Source organism: Asterias amurensis, chromosome 5 (assembly GCF_032118995.1).
Source record: "Asterias amurensis chromosome 5, ASM3211899v1".
NCBI lineage: Eukaryota > Metazoa > Echinodermata > Asteroidea > Forcipulatida > Asteriidae > Asterias > Asterias amurensis.
In genome coordinates, this window is record NC_092652.1 from 18863968 (window position 1) to 18886077 (window position 22110).

The following is a 22110-nucleotide window of genomic DNA, read 5'->3' on the forward strand; positions in this document are numbered from 1 at the left end:
AAGGCAGACTCTTTTCATTTCGCATGACGACAGTTTTGTGTGTGTGGAAAGTGCTACGTGTCGCTTGAAGATTCCGTGTGCAGTCAGGTAATTAGGTTGACAATTCATTTGGCAGTTAAAACTTATCTTATTTTCGAGATTAAGTATGAAACATTGTGCGTACATTTTACCATTTGCTGTTACAATAATTTAAGGAGAAAACTGAATGGGAATTTATTTTAGTGCCCGCTCATTTTTAATGACTGTGTCTGGTACCCAAACGTAAATAAATTGTTTTCCTGAATATGAATGATACATACTTGCACCTAGACCTCAGTTTTTAGTCGCCAGACTAAAATGTATTTATTTTTATTGGTGCTTGAAATTTCTTGATTATTAACGTAAGTTATAAAGTCACTATTTACAAACAAAATCACCACAAATATTTCTTATTCTATTTCTTCGGTTCAGCTCATACTCATCATAGCATCTCATCTTGCTTAAATATTATGGAACCAATATTATAAGTGCTTGACTGACTCTGTCCTGACTCTGCTCTGTGTCTCATCTCATGCTCTGTCTTCCATTTTTAATAATTTAATTTCGCAATCGCGTCAGTCTACTCTAGTTGTACCATTTCTAACTCCATGGTTGTATGTTGTGTGTAGTATTTTTTTAGTAAGTATTTTTCCTAGTTGCATTGAGCTTGACTTGTTTTTCTGGGCTGCTGTCAAGTCCAATGAAATTGAATGATAGAGGAAGCTTCCTTCATCATTCATGATCTGACTGCCTCCAAAGTTCAGTTTACACACAATTTATACTTTCTACTAACTACATATAGGTTTAAAATATCGCAATTTATTACCGCCTGACTGATTTTGCTGGCCTGAATTGCCGAAAAAGGCACTGCGCACTGTGGGATGGTATAAGGGGCTTTCAATCCCCCCTTTTTCCATTCTATGATGCCTTTGGCCATACAGTAAAATCAGTCTGGCGATAATGCGATACACCATCATATTGTATTTCGCTATCGACTCCACACAGAGACGATAGGCCGAACCCTATTAATTTTATAAGAATATTCTAGGGGTACAATTTATGTACATAGCATGTGTGCTGCCTGCATTACGTAAAAACTAGTTGTACTTTACTTTGTCATACTTGTGTGAATGGTAGAAAATCCTGTGCTAAAAAGAAAGATGAAAACGGGTGTGCACAAATATAGTACGCATAACTCAAGTGTACTGTAGGCCAACTACTGCAGACTACAACATGTAGGACCTCCACTATCGTTTCCACATGTATGGTTACCCCCATTTTAATGCCAACATTACAATGGACTCCTTCCACATCTCCAGCATTTTGACACTAATTGGGACAAGTTAATGCAGAGAATAATTATTCCCCTGAAACAAACCTAAATGAATAGGAAGTTGCGTTGAGTAGAGATGCCCCCTAAGGTTTGATCTCGGATGTAAAACAAAAAGTGAAATCAAGTTTTTTACCCTCTCTTGACTCCAATGAAAAAAAAATAATTCAGTTTTCACAGCCTGTTTGTTATTTCATCAAAAAATGTTAGTTGGTTCACAAGTCTTGATACTGGTCTCGGACAACCAATGTTGTCCAATTGCTTTAACATTGGACCTCATGAGAGCTGTGCAAAATCTAAATAAAAATGTTGTAACATATCAATGTGATTTCTTGTCTTCCTAAATATAGATGTTTACGACATATGTTTAACAACAGGACAATATAACACCACTGATGATGAAGATTCCCTCCCTGGCAAATTTCAACGTCTCCGATTAAAAACTGACACCATGGGAGCCAACAGCAGTAGCTTCAGCGAGCTTGACACCAACCCATTCCTGCAGCGATTTGTCGGCAAGGAAACCATCTTGGAAAACGATCCGTTCTGGACTCAACTTCTGTCGTTCTCGTTCAATGTTCCTCATAGTAGCTCAGATGCACGACTTCTGGAGGAGTCGATTCAACACTTGTGTAAAACTCTTGGTGGGTACATTTATTTTGCCAGTCTCCTGACGATGACTAGAGCAAGCAAGGTCGAAACCAATAGACCCTTCCCATGAAATATGTAATTTGCACATAGCGCGTGCGCACTAAAGTTTTGGTTGGCAAAATGAGGGAACATCGCGCTGTTTTGTACACGGCTAACGGGTGCGTGACGCAGACGCGATTGCGCGTCTGCTTAGTGCACAACTCAATGGTGTTTGCCAACCAACAGGGTCTGTACGCATGCGTGAATGTAATTAGCATATTTCATGGGAAGGGTCCATTTAAGAACTGACTCCGCGGTAGTACAATTAATTGCGATCCTATAAGCTAAAGTAGTAGTCACAGCCTATTTCTATACCATTCGCCCGGGTAATAGTTAAAAGCAGGACAGTTCTATTCAGAACTGAAAAGTCTCCCGAACACCCGAACAATCTACTCCGCGGTAGTAGAATAAAGAAAGACAGTTCTCTAAGAACAACTCTACCTGCCAAATAGATACAAGGTGTTATCGCAAACCAAATACAAATTGATACCTCACCATGCACTTATTTTGTGCCATGGCAGGGCCAGGAATCACAGGGAGGCTATGGACTCTGTTTGCTCTTGACTTGGCATCAGTGCCCCTTTCAAAGTGTCAAAGTGTCACATAGACCTTAGGTTTTTCAAACTGTGCCCTTAAAAAAAAAAAAAAAAAGGCCGTACGGATCGAATTCCAGCCCTGACATTATGATGTTGGAAGGACGGACCTTTTTTTGGAGCCAAATAAACATTGAATTAAGTAAATTACTTTTCATAAATAAATTAAGTTTTTAAGAGGCGTGTAAGCGTTGTATCATTTGTATAGAATTTGTACCATACTACATGTACCTGTACCTTGTCTAGAAATATTCCAGGAATATTGTTCCCCGACTGGGACTCAAACCCACATACGACGTGACTGTCTGATGGAATCAGAAATTTCAAGATTATTATGCAGAAGGCCTACCACAACAGTACGAGAATATGCGAAAGCAACACGCAGACCTGTGTTTCTTAATCCATCAGTGTCTTGTCATATCATGTGCAAAGTCTGTTTTTTTAGGCGGGCGTGCCTGGAGAGCATTGTTACTTTTTGTATTTGAAAAGTTAAAGAAACTTTTAAAGAGATCGTAACGAGTATAATTTCAGTAATAAGAAGAAACTATAAAATAAATAGTAAACTTGCGAGTACAAACATGTGTAAATCTCTTTTGACTGATTGTTGGCTCTGAGACCAAACCGGCTCTTTTCAGAGCCAACACTCAGTCAAAAGAGATTAACACATGGTTGTACCTGCAAGTTTACTATTTCTACTTTTTTTTTTTCTCCAAACAATGCAGAGCTTCAAACAATACTAATAATTTTAGTTGATGCATTATTTATTATTGACAGCCTTTTTTGTAAGCGTGGCCTATGCACAAGCTTAGCAGCATCATTTCATTATTTATTTGTTTTCTTTGCTTTCCCATCTTACAGCTCAGAACAACCTGCAGTCAGGTAACCTCTGTACATTGGTCAAAGTATTCCTAAAGAGGGCAGCAGAGCTGAAAGAGTACTCCCAGAAAGAAGAGTGAGTTCTGAATGTTTGAAAAGGAAACTTTACAATTTGTATGCTTAAATGGTTTTGGTAAAATGCAGACATGTCTGGTATGAAACCAATGAAGCCTCTAAGTGAACTCGATTGGTTACTATAGATGTAGATAATTTATTTAGCAAACAATTGAACAGTGTCTATTTATTAAGAATATCGCCTTTTCACACTATTTCGATTTTGTCAAAACCAACATCGACACTGACGATACTGTCCTTAAAGGCAGTGGACACTATTGGTAATTACTCAAAATAATTATTCGCATAAAACCTTATTTGGTAACCAGTAATGTGGAGCTGTTGAACGTATAAGACAGTGTAAGAATTTGCTCCCTCTGAAAGGAATGTTGTTTTCAAGGAGGAAGTAATTTTTCACGAATTTGATTTTGAGACCTCAGAATCAAGCATCTGAAAGCACACAACTTCATATGACAAGGGTGTTTTTTATTTCATTCATATCTCGCAACTTCGACGACCAATTGAGCTCAAATTTTCACAGGTTTGTTATTTTATGCATATACAGTATGTTGAGACACACCAAGTGAGACGACTGGTCTTTTACATTTACCAATAGTGTCCACTGCTTTTAATATCATATCCTGGCGATATTATTCTGATATCGTCCAGGGTTACTTACTATGTAATTGTGAAGTGGTGGGACCGTGAGAAAATTTAATACTTCATTCTTGTTTTCTCATGAAATCAAACCATCCCATCTCCTTCAAACAGCCATGTCTTCATCTGGCAGACGTACAACGCTCTCTTCATCGTACGCAGCGCCCTCAAGTACTTTCTTGAGAATCTGTCGGAGGGGCGCATCATCCAACATCTGTCTGTGATCGTCTCCAACCCGGCCCGGACGGCAGCCTTCTTGGAGGATGGCCTAGAGGGGATCGATGGAGAGAGCGGGTCGATTGAGACTCTGCTGGAGGAGTTCTTACACTCGTTGGTGACCTTGATGGTGGAAGTTCCCGTCATGTAAGATATAAATTTGAAGCTTTTAAGGAGTTTTTATTCCTGTAGAGCAGGGATCATATTTGGGAGAAAAATCCACAAGTGGAGTGAAGAGCTTTGTAGCTCAAAATTTTCTACTGGATCCAAGTTTGTTGTACAAGAACAGAATCAAAAGTCCTGACACTGGCGGAGTTTAACATGCAGGTTTATGTTTGTATTGAACCAATATATTTTGCCACCACATTCCCTTTTCACAATGACAAACTTGACGGATGCAGTAAACTCAGGCGGATCGGACCTACCTGCAAATTATTTATGCAAACTTGTTGTTGTCAAGTCAACAGTCATAAGGTGTCGCTGAATTAGGGTGTCATGGCAAAGCGGTAAGAGCACCAAACTCGATAATGACCAGTGTTTATAACCGGTTGTGAGTGCTAGTCTTGGTGCAAGACGTTTCTTGTTACAGGTGATGCGGGCGCTGTCGGTGAGTTGGCCGCGCTGTGTGTGAAAGGAAAATGCGAACGTGTTGCACTAAGACTATACGCGCATGAACGGAACGGGAAACTGTCGGTAATAGGCATCTCAGTCATAACAATGCAACACACAGACGGCGTACATGTACATACAGAGCTCAAGCATGTCAGAAACGGATAAGTTTTACAGAGTTTCTTACTTTATTACGCCTTTTAACCAAAAAGGCATTTATATATGGGAATAAAAGATAGTGAATCGTTCTTTAATGACCATTTAAAACCTTGCAGGGTCGATGCCGTGTGATAAAGGCCCTCGCCTTCAGTTCAGGCCTTTATCACATGGCAACGACCCTGCCTGTTTTAAACGGCCGTGAAAGAACTCGTCACTACCCTATTCCCTTATTTATTTATACTACAGGAACTTCAGTTATGTTCTTCATCTGGAGACGATCAACACCCTTCTGATCATGCTGTCAGTTCAGATGTTCATTCCTAGAATAGCACATAAGACGCTCTTCTTTGATTGCATGATGCAAGGCAACTGGTAAGATAAAACTTGATTGTTGTACACTATATCCCTGATACAAAATGTTTGCATCTGTGCCATTACTTAGAGAAAATGACTTGGTGCCCAATCCCTTTTCAAAATCAAATTATTGCATATTGCATGGCTCTGCTGAGTAAGGAAAAAACTTGCGCTTACGGAAGCAAGGAATTCCATGCTTACATGTAAGTCAAGCTGATTTTCAAGGATTAGCAGTGAATTTTGGCTTGAGCGTGTGTGGCATGCTGTATGTTACTATGCATTTTTCCCTTACACATCGAGCACAAAAACAATTGGCACTTTCACAGAAAGCGGAAAAGGGTAATCTTGAGGGCAGAATTGGGCACTAAGCAGGAGCCATGAATTTGGGCCTATGTAGGCCTAAAGAGGTACATGTATGATACCAAGAAGTTTAGGAAATACCCATGTACATGTCTATCAGAGAATGTTGTCTCCATGCCCTTGGCCATAAGCCATTTTGATATACGGTGGACACTATTTTGATAATTTGGCTGAGTTCACCTGAACCAAGCAGAGCAATCCTGTAGTGTCCACCATATCTCAAAAAGACTAATTGCCATGGTGCCCCTTGAAATGTTTTAATACAAATCTATTTATTTGTCACATAGACATGCCTTTTACCAAAGAAAAACTGCCCGACCCCTACAGGAACAAAATGTCAAACCTGCACAGAGCAATGCTTAATTATCATTCGTCACAAATTGTTGTCTTTGTCTCTCTACAGTGCGAAGGATGCCCATATCTTGGTGAAAGTATTGCTGGATCATTTCACAAAGCACGAGGAGTGTCCAGTGGAGTTAATGAAACACCATGATGAATCCTCTCCTAGCTTCCTGTATGGTATCACAGCCGCTGTTGCAGGTATACTGCCCCAACCCTCCTGAATTCCTCCCAAAACTTCTTCAAGAAGTTGTCTGATTAGAGGGGATTTGGGAACGAAGGCCTGTATAACAATGGCTTACCACTGGGTCAGGCATACCAATTTTTCCAAGTGTAAAAAAAATCTCCCTGATTACAAGGTGTAGAAGTTGGAAGCTCTGATAAGCTCTTTCTCACTGAATCTCTTATCCCTGTTGAACAGCCCTAGGGAAGCCCCAGGAGGTTTTCCCCCAATGGGTTACCTCAGCCCACTTTCAAACTGTCCCCGCCTAGGTCCCCATTCCATGGGGTTCCGGTTGCACGTTTCAAGAAAACCCCATGGTTTTACTGCTTACCCCTACTCAAGAGCAGGGGTGGCTATTCCCATGGGTTTGCACATCTTCCGGGGTAGATAAGGGGTAACGGGTAACGGGATCCGAGTGTGAAAGGGTCGGCTTTTATGCCATTGGGTTGCCCCTCGGGGAATTAGAGTAGTGTGTCAAGGGCTATAGAAATGTTGTGGGTCTGACCACATGTGATTCACCTAAAATGTACAGTAAGACGTGAGGAATCTTACTCTCAAAGTGTTACAACCAAGATCTATCTGGTGCAACCAAGATCTATCGTTGATGATAATGAAAGTTAAAAACCCATTGGTTTTACTTCACCCATTAAATTCAATCTTACTCTGTTTGTGAGTTTGTATTTCTTTTTTCTCTGTTTTTATTTACTGTAATGCGCAGTAGAGTATATTTATATTGGTCACCGCGCAATAAAACTGTCCGTATAAAACTGTCCGTATTATTGATATTATAATGTTAGGTGAATTGGCTCAATAGAGCTGAGTCTTGGTTTAGCTTCATAACTCAAATATATTTTTTTGCGGTGGGTTTTGATCGTCATATATTCTTAAAAATCCGTCATTATCGTGTTGCAGCTGCCAACGTTAAGGAATTCCCATTTTTGTTCGTACTCTCACAGTCTGCCAGACGCGCAAATCTTGCGTTGCGTTTGCGTGTTAACGCTGTGCAGTCAAGATACAGTGACCAAGAATTCATGCGTCTTGCACGCGAATGTATAATTTTTTAACGTTGGGAGCTGCATTATTTCACAAAAATGACGGATTTGTGAGGAAAACCGCAGAAAAATGTGTGCCAGCATAGAATGTGAATCTGTTGAAATTAGTGGCTTGTTGCAGGTAAGATTTGAGTTATAAAGCTTTGAAAATTTTCCGCCCCAGAAACGGGCCTTAATAGTTAGGACTATGTATCTGTGTACAGAGGAAGAGTCCTACATAGGGCTAAGTCTTTGTTGTACCTTTTCTCATGTTTTTGTATTTGTATCCATCCACAGCCGGTCTGTGGGCAGTCCTGACCCTAGGTTACGGCTCCAAGTCCAGCAAGGGTGAGGAAGAGGACAGGGGTCTATTAGCCAATCAGAGTCTGTTGCTCCTGATGGTACTGACCAATCACTACACCTACGACAAGGGCATACACAACCCTTACAGGATGGCGCTCTGTACCTTTTCAAACTCACAAGGTAGATTTTATATTGTCGAGTCTCGGAATTCTTTTCTTATCTGGCAGCCCAAAGTCTTCCATTGATGCTTCAATAGAACCAGGGCACAATTCTATGGCGCTGCTTAACAGTAAAGCAAATTTGTGTGCTTTGATGAAAGCAGCTTTTTGTGAGCAATATTTTTAAATAGAAATCGCTTAGCATCACAAGACCATTGAAGGCCACTTCAAGGTGAGGTCTACACTTTACTGATTTGGGCTATTGACCCAAATCAACTGGCACCAGTATTTTCACTTTAATGCATAAATAAAAAATCTTTGAACATTTGGACTCGAAGTTGCAAGAGAATATTGAAACAAAACTAAACCCTTTCAGATGCATAAACAAGGCTTCAGGCCTGAAGTCTTTTAATATTTGAGATAGAATTTACCTCTCTCTCAAAACCTACTTTACTTCAGAGGGTGCCGTTTCTCACAATGTTTTATATAATTAACAGCTCTTCATTGCTCGTTACCAAGTAAGTTTTTATGCTAATATTTTGTTTTGAGTAGTTACCATTAGTGTTCAGTGCATTTAAGTGGTCTTATTTTCTCCTCAGACGGTGGCTCAGCCGGGACTCCAGGAGGTACCATGCCGCTCTTCAAGACCAACTTTGCCAACCTGTACGAGGCTTTCTGCAATCACCTGAAGGAGGATCAAGCTACGTTACTCCTTTACTCACTCCTACATCAGAATCTCAACTTCAGAACCTACATCCTGTCCAAAATAAACATTGACCAGTTGGTAGGTTCACTTGATAATAAAAGTGGCTTTTTATATTGCGCTCAAATCCGTCACTCAGCTCATGGGTCTCGTGCATTATTACAAATAGTAATTTCACAAAGAGTAAAGACTAGTCTTATCTCAAGTTAGGACGAGTTACTCACCCTAACTAAGAATTAGCCTTAAGTTTTTGATATCTCTTGGGAGTAGTCCTAAGGTAGGCCTAGTCCTAACTCTCACTGGGCCATTTATTAAATTCCTTAAACTTTCTCAGCTCCCTGGAGAGTATACAGCCTGTACTGCTAAGTATGTAGCGCACTCAGCTTTAATCAATTACAATAACCATCTCTGCCCTCACACAGGTACTCTTTTTACCCCTGAGTGCTCAAGGACACAAGTTTCTTGACCAGGATTCAAACCCACACCCTGATGACTTAGCCACAAGGACTTAAATTGGATGCTCTTAACCTCTCGGCCATGAACACCCCAATGTTCGTTTAAGTTCTGGGCCCAATTTCATGGCTCTGCCACGACCTGCCAGTATTAAACAGCCTTTTGAAATGCTCCAGTTGAAATTTACAGTTTCCTCATAGGGTGCTCTTAACCAAGGAGAAAATGCCTTGGTGCCCCTGCCCTTTCAAAAATGAAGCATACATGCCTGAACTAACATTCTTGGAGTCTATTTGTGTGAAGGCAATTGACAGTAAATTCAGCCCCGTTTAATTGTTATCCGTTATCCTTTTCAGGTGATACCGCTTCTAAAGATCTTATACTACGCTCAGGATCGTAACTTCCATCATATCTACATGGCTCTTATCGTTCTCCTTATCCTCAGTGAAGACGATGCGTTCAACAAGAGTGTCCATGAACTGGTAAGAATTGCTAAAATCACTTGATGAGGGGAGGATTGCAGTAGCACCATGTGTAAATCTCTTTTGAAAAAGGTTGGTTTTGAAAAGAACCGGTGGTTATGGACTCGACGTTTCAATCAGTATGCTCTGATCGTCTTGGTGGACAACTCAACGTTTCCATCAGTATGCTCTGATCGTCTTGGTTGACAACTCAACGTTTCAATCAGTATGCTCTGATTGTCTTGGTGGACAACTCCACATTTCAACCAGTATGCTCTGATCGTCTTGGTGGACAACTCCACGTTTCAACCAGTATGCTCTGATCGTCTTGGTTGACAACTCCACGTTTCAATCAGTATGCTCTGATCGTCTTGGTTGACAACTCAACGTTTCAATCAGTATGCTCTGATCGTCCTCAGGAGACTGTCTTCCTGAAGACAATCAGAGCATACTTATAAAAACTTTTAGTTGTCAACCATCGGATCTTTTCAGCTCAGAACCAACACTACTCAAAAGAGATTTAGACATGGTGCTACCGCAAATTGAACTAGGGTTTCCTTATAAATACCACTCCATCAATTTGCGCTTTTATGCATACTTGATTTCATCATTCTCACTCAGGTTGGTCCCAGTCATTCTGTTTCATTTATAGACTTTCAAGACTGCATGTTCACAATTACTCAGTCTGACTTTCTACCAATTTTTTACTGTTGATAAAAATTGAATAGCGGACCAGGCTCTTGCAGTTTTGCAATTTACTCATTTCCCAATAGAAAGAGTTACAAGTCTCCAACCTCATGTTAAAATGGTTGAACATGCCATTCGAGTAGTTAAAAATTTGTTATATACTTATTTGTGTGATCTTTGAAATGATCATCATAGTTAACCAGTGCTTACTACTAAACTGGTGAAATTGAATGAGCCTGGTTGTAAAATTTATTGACTTTTTTTATTGAAATTGGCCAGGAAAACCTATGGTAATAAGACCTCATGTACAGTGTGGGAATGCCACGTAAAGTATGTTGGAGTGCATAACAAAGGAGCTGTATCTTCATGATCAAAGCAGGGCTGTGGATGTACATTGAATTTTGTTATACCTCGGTAACAAACTGTGAAGTTTGATTGGTCGAGAACCAATCACTTGCCGTGCAACAAATACGCATGTACCACAGCTGCACAGTTCGGCGGGTAACATGAGTGATGTTAACCAGTGTTCATCACCTTGATCGTTCCCACCGTTGGTCGATTTTCAGCGCTTAGTACGAAACGGTCGCGGGTTCGAGGGAACAGTGAAGAATGGTTTCTTGTTTGAACAACTGTACTACTTTTAGTGTGCTTATTAAACTTTGCATACTCTGCGTAATTAATAATGTTTGAAGATGACAAAAGAACTTTGAGAAGAGGAGTTATCATGTTACCAAGGTAAAACAAAACAATTGTTACATGCTGTGATTTGGGGCCATGGGTTTTGTACACCCTCGGGGCAAAATGGCACCCTCGGCTTCGCCTCGGGTGCCATTTTCCCCTAGGGTGTACAAAACGCCATGGACCCCGTCACAGCGTACAACAATTGTATAATGAACAATCACTGTCTTCCTGGTTTGAGTATCTACAGACAAATTTAACCAAACCTAAAAGTGTCGTAGTGCTGTGTCCAACATACCTCAAAATGGCTTATGGTTTTGCGGCTGTTGGGGCGACACTGCACTCTTGACGATTTGGCTCCACTCTTAGTTTTCAGCCAGTCTGATGAGTCCCTGATCTTTTTCTTGATCAATCCCGATTTGCGCTGAGCGTCCTTGCTTCCGAGCATCCTCCACAGACCCTATTTATGCTGACCTTAATCAACATTGATCAAAATGATGACCCATTGTTTTCCACTTTTTTCCCTCTGTCGTTTCAGGTCGTGAAAAACATCACGTGGTATACTGAAAGAATTTTGTCTGAAATAACCCTTGGTGGTCTGATCGTGCTCGTCAGTATCCGGACAATTCAGTACAACATGACTGGTATGAGGGTAGGTACACCAATATTAATTTCATTTAGTTTATATAGCTCTCATAGCCGTCACTCAGTGATGCTCAAGGAGCTTCGTTATTCAGTATTTCCTGCAAGGTATTGTGGAGCTATGTTTTTGAAGTATGAGAACTTTTTCTTTAGGAAGTAGGGATTCATGTCATAGCCAAAAACTTGATCTACAAAAGGTATCAACCCCGATTATTTATCATCAATATGAACGCAGAGACAGCAAGGGTCCGTCGCACCGATCTCCTGTGTCCACGTCCTACAGCCTCACGCCACATGTGGTCGATTTCGCTTGGCCGGCCAAGTTGTTGGGCCCAGGATGATCGAAGGGGGCCTCTGGGTCTCTTCCAGCCAGGAGCCGGTGCTAGGCATCCCCAGTATTTATGCAGCTGTATAAAATTGGACTTGGATCACCTAGTATAAATTCAGATGTAAATTTGTTATGATTCGGTATTAGAGGCCTGCATGATTCTGGTTTACACACAGAAAGTACTACATGTATGTTACAGTAGTGTAGGGTTGGTTTTTGAAAGTTCAAGATACTCTGGACTACCCCCAATGTGCATGTTGTAGCCCTCTAGTGGTGACATGTTGTCCTGTCTCTGACAGTGGTGTTTGTAAATTAAGGCTTAGCCTGAATTTGATGTCAAACCTCAAGGCATGAGAATTACTCCAGATAACCTGCCTTGAGCTTACGTCTAGATCCGTATGAATGCACCTTTGACCTCGCATTCGTTTCACAAAGAGATTGGCAAGTAAAACCCTTTGTAAAACAAAATTACATGTATGCACATGTACATGTACTGTACATGTACATGTACATACCCATTTTATGCATGCTGCATGCAGACAACCGGAAATGCAGCTGACAAACATTACCTCGGACCAATCACAAACACAACTATTGAAAGCTTACGCCACTGCATGTTTATCCAGTGCAATCATTGTATCCAATGAAATCTTTTGGCATGTTAGACCAGTGCCTATCCTTGCAGATAAAGTCAGGGGACCAGTCTACATTTAATTAAGGCCTGGCTGATGTGTTTTTCCATGTTGAGTGGGCAGTGAACCAGTGTATCTTTTATTGAAGATAGCTGGTGTTGACATACAAACCCATGGTTGTGTGTGACACCAACAGAAATTATTGTTGTGTTTATAATACCCAGTACTGGTTGAATAGCGCCCTCAATTGGTGGTGAACAAATAATTTATGCCCATGTGTTCAGTACAGGAAGTTTTACACTTAACTTGACTTAGCCCTCTGAGCATTTTATCCTACGTTTGCCTCTATAGGGCATGTAGGTAGAATGAACATGGTCCAATTTCATAGAGCTGCTCCAGCACAACAGGATTGTGCTTACCTAAGGTTACCAGCCAAAATAACATGTAACACATGTGCAATTTGTGACTGGTGTACTGCTCATTTTTGCTTACCAACATCTTGAAAGCAACATTTTCTGCTTAAACGGCTAAATGAAATTGACCCCCTTGAATCGCCATTTGAACACAGCACAATGGCAAGGTTCATTACTAAATAGCCAGGCATGCAACTTTTCCTCGGATCAGCAGATTTCCTCTTTTCCTTCTTTTTGGTGAAGTTACAGTTGCATGCCTGACTAGCGTTTCTTCATGTATCCTAGTGATTAGGCATGCAAAGTTTCTATCAATGGGAACAACTGCTTCAATCTTGTTATTGGCATCCCCAGTGGTATAGTGGTTAAGAAATCTGCTCTAATTTGGGGGGGGGGGGGGGGGTCATGGGTTTGAATCCCACCCAAGTAGTTTAGGCTGTAAGTTTTGTTCTCCATAGGACTTGGAAAGCACCAAGTATACAGTGTCATCAAACATCGGAGTAAGGGTTAACCTACCCAAAAATAACCAGCAGTTGTGGAGGAGCAGGCTCAACCTGACATTTATATAAAAAGGGAATATCCGGCAGAGCCCAGGTGGAGTCCTTTGTCGTACGGACACGGCCTTGGTGGTTTTAAACAGCTATAGGCCATGTTGCCACTCTTTTATTCCTTGATGATTCCTCGATGATGTTTGACTTTAGGGTGGTTAATCGTGCATTCACCACATGATGTCGTATTGTAGGCTGGCATCAATCAAAACTACAGTGGCTGATATTAAATGGTCAGACAGTAGGAGGGTTGACTGTGTAGGATGTCTGTGTACACCACATGTTGCAGTGATTTAGGCTGGCATGGTTTTTGATCAAAACCACAGTGGATGATATTAAATGGTCAGCCAGTAGGAGTATCTGCATACTGTACACCACATGATGTCATAATACAGGTTGGCAAACTGAACTTTCACCACATGATATTTTGGCTGGTATCAATCAAAACTATAGTGGATGATGTTTAATGGTCAGACAGTAGGCGGGTTGACTGTGTACTGTATCTGCATACACCACATGATATCATACGTGTACTACAGGCCAGCATACTGAACCACATGATATCGCTGGTTTTTACTGGTAAACCCAAAATTCAGTTCAGATGGTGGCTACTTAAAGGGAAGGTACACGTTTGGTAATTTCTCAAAACAAATATTAACTTAAAAACTGACTTGGTAACGAGCATTGGAGAGCTGTTGGTAGTATAAAACATTGTGAGAAACGGCTCCCTCTGAAGTAACCTACATGTAGTTTTTGAGAAAGAGGTAATTTCTCACTAAAAATTAATGTTAAAAGACTTCTAGCTATAGAAGTGTTTTATTCCTATCTGAAAGCACACAAATTCGTCCAACAAGGGTGTTTTTTATTTCATCATTTTCTCAAAGCACTTAAGCAGCATGCATCAGAGTCCAGCTTTCTTCAGAAGATTATCAGAGCATACTGATAGAACGTTGAGTTGAAACCAACGGTTCTTTTCAGAACCACCCCAACTCATTAGAGATAGTCATTACATGGTGTTACCACAAACTTGTCCAACAAGTATTTCCACCATGCAAAGTTTCAAATCCTACTTATCATTTTCTCGCAACTTCGATGACCAATTGAGCCCAAATTTTCACAGGCTTGTTATTTAATGGTTATGATGGGATACACCAAGTGAGAACACTGGTCTTTGACAATTACCAAACGTGTACAGTGCCTTTAAAAGGAACGTGTTCTCTTTTTTTTCTTTGTCAGTGTATACAAAGGAAAGTGTTTTCAAGTACGATTCATTGAGGATTAATGACTAAGATTATGTAATTTATTTAGTGGTAAAAGTAAGTGAAAAACTAGTGTTTGCTGTTTTATTTCTTAAAATGATTTGACACATTGCATGGTGAGGTATCAATATATTTTTGGTTCATGATAACACCATGTGTATCTACTTGTCAGGTAGAGTTTGTTCTTTAGAGAACTGTCTTGCTATATCTACTACCGTGTAGAAAATCATAGAAATGATTGACTGAGGGGTAGGAATTGTTATATTTAAAGGAGTTGAAAATCAACACAGAGCACGCTAGGCATGACTGATCAAATCTTTACGTTTGACAAGGCAAGATCCAGAGCGATGAATGTTTAAAGTCTGTCATGTTTTGACAAGGTGTAGACACCACTACAAGAATAAGTGTTTTGGTCTCTGGCTTCTCTCTCTCTCTCTCTAAAGCTGTCAGTGGTTTACCCCATCCAGGGTTCTGACACATTGGCGGTCAAGGACCTATCAGTCGAAACGGCATGTCAGGAAGGGGTGACGCTGCACTTTTGCAGTACCCCACAAATTACCGCACAGCCTCGATGTTATGAAGAAGCTCACCGCACTCGAGTCTCGCTGGTGGGCAGGTGGCTCCGTAAAGGCTCATCTTCTTACCTAGGTGTGGTTCGAAACTTAGTCACGGTCGTATGAAGTGTGTTTACTCATTGTAAAGGGATTGCAAAGTACTTTGCGAGTACTTTTTTTGTAAGCGGCTCCGGTAACAGTTGTTCCCCAACCGCAAAATCCACCTGGTGCCGGTTGCGCTAATTGACGCGCTTTGCGGCTGTCGGTAGTAGTCGGCTTGCCGCAACGTGACAGTTGCGCACTATCAGTCGCTAATTGCTTGTCTGTGGCAATTAAGAAAGTGTCGTCAGACATCATCATCAAAAGTTCTGAGTCTCGGTGAGATTTGATCTCGAAGCCTTGGGATGGATGTTGTTTCACAAGTTGAAGTTCTTCGTAATTGCTTGGCGTTCTGGAGTCAGTTATGGAAGCAATTATACGCTATCTGGCAAAGGAAATAAATAAATTGTCCTTAAGACGCTGTGGCTTGACGTTGATCAAGACATCCAGTGTCTCTTTGAACTCTTTAAGGTGCTGTCATTCTAAAAGGTACTCCTAAAGTTGAATCAAACCCGGTTGACAAAAATAGACATTTCTGAGACTCGTTAACGTATTTCTAAGATCATACGAGTTTAGGTTCCTTAGAAAAAGAACTGACAATGTCTGCTCAGCGCTAACTGCTACACACACACACAAGAAAAGGAACTTGCAATTCGCTTGAGGTTCAAAAATTAACATTTTCCACTTTTAATTGTTAATGAAAGTTGACCTAAAATGTACATGTACCACCTGAGGAACAAATGGATTACTACGGCGCAGTTTGCAGACATTTACAAGAGGATCCAGTTGGAAACATGTCCAAAGACAATTTGGTCAACTGTAAATTCCAACCTCATCTTGGAGACCCCAACCCTCACCCCACCCAACCAGACAGAAAACAAAATGTAATAGTAATGATAATACAGAGCTTTTCTACTGCACTATGCAAATAACACGGTGTAAAGGCCCAGTCACACTGCAGAGATAGCGAAAACGATAACGGTTACGATGCAAAGAGAACTTATTCTATTGGTTGAAATGCTCCACACAAAATATGCACACGCTCATTTTACCAATAGAATGCGTTTTTTTTTGCGTCGTGATAGTTATCGTTTTTGTTATCGCTGCAGTGTGACTCGGCTTTCAGGGGGTGAAAAAAGAAAGATACACAAAAGGGGACAAAACAAAAAAATCAATATACCTTTTCTGTATTGAGTGCATGCATCCCATAGATCTTTGGAACAAACCTACACCGTTTTGTGACATCAAGTGATCGGCAGTATTGGCCCCAACTGACACTACCGGAAACCCTCCAAACTTCCACGTTCCCTGTTCGGATCTTTCCAGACTCCGAGTCTCCACTTGACAACGCCAATGACTTGAGTAGAAACAAAAAAAACTCCCTGGAAAAAAGTTTATCCCTTGCGCCTGTCACAGATCGTCTTTCTTGTAAAACGGCCCGAGCCAGTCGGTCTACTCAGGTGATTCAATTACGATGAATCCCTGGTCCGATGTGAGCCCCCACTAATACAGAAAATCACCGACTCATACCTGTAATGGCTCCCACAGTCTGCGCCACCTGATTATTGAAAGGGCGTTTTACTGTTTTTTTTTCTTTTTTTCGGGGGCACAGGCTCACGGCTGCTCAGACTTTGTGGCATCGTTGAGTCAGCTGGCGACGGTGTGTTTGCGGAGGTAGCTGCTGGTGGACTCAAGGATTTGATCCATGGTATTGGTTTTCAGGTGGGGGTTACATGTATGCCTACTGGCGGGTTATGTGGTATACTACACTTATGTTGGTGAATGTCATTATTTAGTGAACTTGACAGTGATTACTTGCAAAAAGTTGACCAGTTCTTAAAATGTGTTGCCTTGTAAATTCGTGAAAAAAGCCCTCTATTGGTGAACATGCTTCAAAGTGTCTCAAATCGAATACCCTTTTTTGTTTACATGTAGCTCATGATTGTGGAGAGACAAAATACCATTAACGAGCCTTTTGCTTTAAATTGACCAACCCCTAAGAATCTGTTACCTAACTCAGTGAAAAGGTCCTAGGTGACCATGCTTCAAAGGGTTCCAATTTGGGCACCCCTTTTTGTTTAGGTCATGATTACGGACAGACAATTTACCAGTCAACTTATTACCTTTGGCTTTTAGTGTAACAAACTGGTATTTAAGTCCTGTAGAATGTATAGATTTTTCCAACAGTCGACTTTTGAGTTTGTTTCAACTGTTCTATCTCTGAAACTTCAATGGCTATCTCCAACACTAGCATATAACTAGAGAGAATTTACTACGATGCTGAAAACTATTTGAAGTGAAATTTCCTACCTTGTCGATAAACAATTATGGCAATGACTTTCAAGCCATTGTAATGCTTTCCTAAAAGGGTAAAGTACAAAATATCTTTATTTAGTTTTGAACCAACTTGTTACATTCTCTGTTCATAAGTGCCAGCCGGCGTTAGATAAGGAATTACCAGTGCCATTAAGCCGGCAGCTATCTCGGGGCTTGTTTGACGTCCGAATCATTTGTGCTGGCGACGGTTGAGGTGGGGCTCTGTCTAGGGCCACAAAGTCAAGGTCAATGACTGGCAGATCACAGTCAGCTTGAGGTTTGTTTTTAGGGGTTGCATTTTCTCTCTCTCTCTCTCTCTTCTTTTTTTAGGCAAGTTCACCCCAAACAAGGCTAAAAACCACTCTAGGTAAGGGGCTACAAGAAGACACTCTTTGCGCAAAAGCAAGAACTATGCTATACACCAAGACAATCAAAAAGAGTAACTATAAATATAAATATGAATAGTAAACTGGCAGGTACAACCATGGGTAAAATCTCTTTTGAAGGAGTGTTGGCTCTGAAAAGAGCCGGTTTGGTCTCGACGTTTCCAACAGTATACTCTGCTCGTCTTCAGGAGAAGACAAGCACAGTATACTGTTCGAAACGTCCAGACCAAACCGGCTCTTTTCAGAGCCAACACTCCTTCAAAAGAGATTTTACCCATGGTTGTACCCGCAAGTTTACTATTCATATTTATATTTATAGTCACTCTTATTCTCCACCCCATGCAAAGCTTCAAACACCATTAAAGACAATCAAAGTTCCAAAGTTCGAAAGCTATGTTTTCTCTTTAATACTGTATGATGTTAACAAATGACCGCTCTTTAGACTTTAATGTTTGCAAACCATGGCTGTTAGGCTGGTTACTCGGTCACCCAAGCGATCACTCCTATCCTACAGCAAAGTACATTCCTATCCTATCCTTAAAAGTATAGACAGGTTTAATTTTCAGGCAAGTTTTTGTTTGTGTGTTTGTTTGTTTGTTTGTTTGTTTGTTTGGGTGTTTGGTTGTTTATTTGTTTATTTGTGTGTTTCTTTCTTTCTTTCTCTGCTTGTTCTTACAATAGATTCATGTAAATGACACATAAATCAGGTGCCCAAATTTAAAACAGAGTATCCAAAAGATGTCACCAGACACCCCTCTGGCTTAATGTTTGGCACTATACCAGTGCTGTGTGTGTGTCAATGGATGAAGTGGTCTATCACGATACCTCTTTTCGTGAAAACGCGAACGGGAAATGTTGTGGTTTATTTGTTTGCTTTGCTTAATGAAAAAGTTAATAATACTATTGAACATTTCTAGTGCGCAATGGCTTTCAATGATGACACTCCTGGCGCAAAAACAAGAACTCTACTACACACACAAAGACATCAAAAGTTCCAAAGTTTGAAAGCTATGTTTTCCGAAATGTTTTGAGCTCTACTGTTTCTTACATACAAATGGTAACCAGTGAAAGAGTGCTATGTGACTGCCGCCTACTATTATTGTTATCAATTCAGATAAGAGAAGAGGTCAGATGTTATTAAATTAGATGCTAAGCACAAGTTGCAAACAACAGTTTGCCTCGCTGTAAAATATTCATTGAAATTATCACCTAATTCAGTTGTAGCACACGTCATTGCATGGCAGTGAAAAGGTACATCGACACGACACTAATCCGTCTCCACTGCCTTTCTAAGCTCCCCCACTTAAAAAAAAGTCCGACCTCAGCGAGAGGCGCAGGAGTGGGCAATGTGAAATCACGCTGCTGCAAGCCAACCACACATGTGTGCGATCGTTCACTGACACAGACTTTGCGTCCTCGTTAGAGAGGCTTGTTAGCGCCAAGCTCGGAATGACTTTTGACAGGGATTTAATCCGTTCAGGATGAATGGCACGTCATCACGCCTATCTGGCTGTCTTTACGCATTTAGGACTGGATTTACAGGTGTGGTTTGGAGCCGCTGGGAAAGGGGGAGGGCAGAATCTATCAGTAGGCCTGATACTTCAGGGAGGCAATGAAGGCGATTGCCTCCATGCCCCCTGGTCATTGCCTCGGTGCCCTTGAAATGCTCCAATACACGTCATCACGCCTATCTGGCTGTCTTCATGCATTTAGGACTGGGTTACAGGTGTGGTAGGCAAGGCAGAATCTACCAAAGCTTTTCTGGCCTCAAAATAACCCAAAGCAGCAATTGCCGTGGTGCCCTGTGCTTTTGCTGTGGTGCCCTGTGCAAGGTTCAAAGTTGAAGCCCTGCTTTTTAGGAGGCAGGGTTACATGTAGGTCAACACTTACTTGCGCGGACACTGTATGGTACCTAAAGTGTACATGTATCTAGTCATGAGGATGCAAGATATTTGATGTATGGCTCAGGGATGGAGTATTGGTCTTGTTTGTAGAGCCATGACCCAGTGTTTCTCTAAGGTCAGGTTCCTCAGATTTGCAGTGCCAAATCATTGAAAATCATTGAAAAGGGCCAGACTATGTTTTTTGTCAAACCTCTCTTTGAGGTAGTATTGACCCCTTGCACGCGCATCACACGCGGCGACTGATGCCACGCTCACCATGTTGGTGGGCAAGTAAGGTTTACGTGTATTAACGCCGCGTCGCCTACTATGTGCACTTCACCGCATAACGCACAGCATAGAGTTATAGATGTATATAAAAACGCACAAGGAAATTGCCCACTAGTATGGCGCATTCAAGATTTTTCTGATGATGACGTCAGGTGAAATGGGTCAATAGATCAAATCAAGACATATGCACAGCTACCAATGCTTACACCATTTCACAAGTACAATTGGTGACTGGTGTCCTGCTCATTGATGCTCAGCAGAAAATGTTTGAGCAATTATTTCTACTTTAAAAGCAGCTCTTTGAAATCAGGCCCAGTTGGGTAAAACAGGCTGCACAGTGCACTGACAGGTTTTATGTCTAAATACATGACAGAAGAACATTCATCAATCGCTCATTTTTGTTTTGAACTACCTCTGGCAAGATCAAATGTTATCACTTGTTGCACTTGGTGCACATAAAATATGTAGCGTGGCTGTTGATTTGACATTGACTGATCATGTTCTGTAGCTAGGGTGGACAATCAGGTAGTGTGTTTCATCGGTCATGTCAGTGAGAAGGTAATTTTTCCAAGAAATTACACCCTTGTTGCACAAATTTGTGTGCTTTCAGATGCCTGCAAAAGGCTTTAGGCCTGAAAACTTTCTCAGATTCTAATGTTTAAGTGAGAAACTACCTCTTTCTCCAAAACAACGTAACTTTAGAGGGAGTTGTTTCTCTGTGTTTTTTTTCTTCTGTTCGCCACACAGTATGGTTTGGTCGGATAAGTATTTGTATGTCATTGGTGATAATAAAAATCAATACAAAAATAAAAAAATAAAAAAATCAATGATATTAATAATGAAGGAGTTAATAGCACCTGTGGTTTTCATGAACTCCATGAACAGTTCTTGTTACTGGTCAAATAAGTTCACAAATTTTGTGTCAGTGGTGAAGTACATGCAGTAAAACTCTAGAACATTTGAGACGCCCCCTACTCCAAGTTGCCGTTAAGCAGCTGTGTGACTAGTTCATTGCCCATCATCCAGGGGGAGTAAGTCATATAGCCAGCACTGCTACTCCAGCACCGTGGCTTCAGCAGATACAGCCTCTGATTTCTAACTTCCTTCAGTAAATGAGGGTGGGTCCGTGGGCAGAGTACACTTCAACTTCTCTACTCCCCTTGTTTATTTGATTAAGAAGGGGGCTTAATCCGCTCGCTCCCTCCCGAAAGATATGGTAGGTTGCCCGAAACTTCCTGCATCAAATTGGTTGATTATATAAGTTGGTGCTGTGCGGGTTTCTTTTCCCTCAAGGTGGGGGAGGAGCTTAGTGGGGGGGGTGAGTGAAGTGGATGACATGTTGGAGTGTCGGCTGAAACATCTCTATTAAAGAGGACTTATAATAATAATGTACCTATAATACTTTACTCCAAGTTTCTTTCCCTCCAGGTGTGGGTAGTAGTTTAGCGAGGGGGGGGGGGGGGGGGGTTGAGTGAAGTGGATGACATGTTGGAGTGTTATCTCTATTATAGAGGACTGATAATAATAATGTACCTATAATACTTGACTCCAAGTTTCTTTCCCTCCAGGTGTGGGGAGGAGTTTAGCAGGGGGGTGGGGTGGTGTGTGGGGTGAATGGCGTGTTGGAGTAGTTTCGGCTAAAATGTCATTAGAGGACTGATAATATGAATGTACCTATTGTACTTGACTCTGAAAGCTCTTTCTTTCAGTACAGAGTGGGGGAGGAGCTTAGCAGGGGGGGTGAGTGAGGTGGATGACGTGTAGGACATTTAGGAGAGTTGGCTAAAATTATAGAGGCCCGATAACAATGACATAC

The 22110-nt window shown here is 41.2% G+C and overlaps 1 protein-coding gene across 1 annotated transcript in view; it reads left to right on the forward strand.

The window, feature by feature from the left end:
* LOC139937205 (dymeclin-like) overlaps positions 1 to 22110 on the forward strand; it is a 35311-nt gene continuing 13201 nt past the window's right edge. Inside the window, exons 1-10 of the mRNA XM_071932280.1 lie at positions 1 to 87; positions 1699 to 1992; positions 3490 to 3583; positions 4333 to 4581; positions 5449 to 5574; positions 6320 to 6456; positions 7807 to 7992; positions 8570 to 8754; positions 9480 to 9605; positions 11488 to 11601. Of these exons, the coding sequence (XP_071788381.1) occupies positions 1800 to 1992; positions 3490 to 3583; positions 4333 to 4581; positions 5449 to 5574; positions 6320 to 6456; positions 7807 to 7992; positions 8570 to 8754; positions 9480 to 9605; positions 11488 to 11601 (1410 nt within the window). The 5' untranslated portion in view covers positions 1 to 87; positions 1699 to 1799. The remainder of the gene's footprint in view (positions 88 to 1698; positions 1993 to 3489; positions 3584 to 4332; positions 4582 to 5448; positions 5575 to 6319; positions 6457 to 7806; positions 7993 to 8569; positions 8755 to 9479; positions 9606 to 11487; positions 11602 to 22110) is intronic.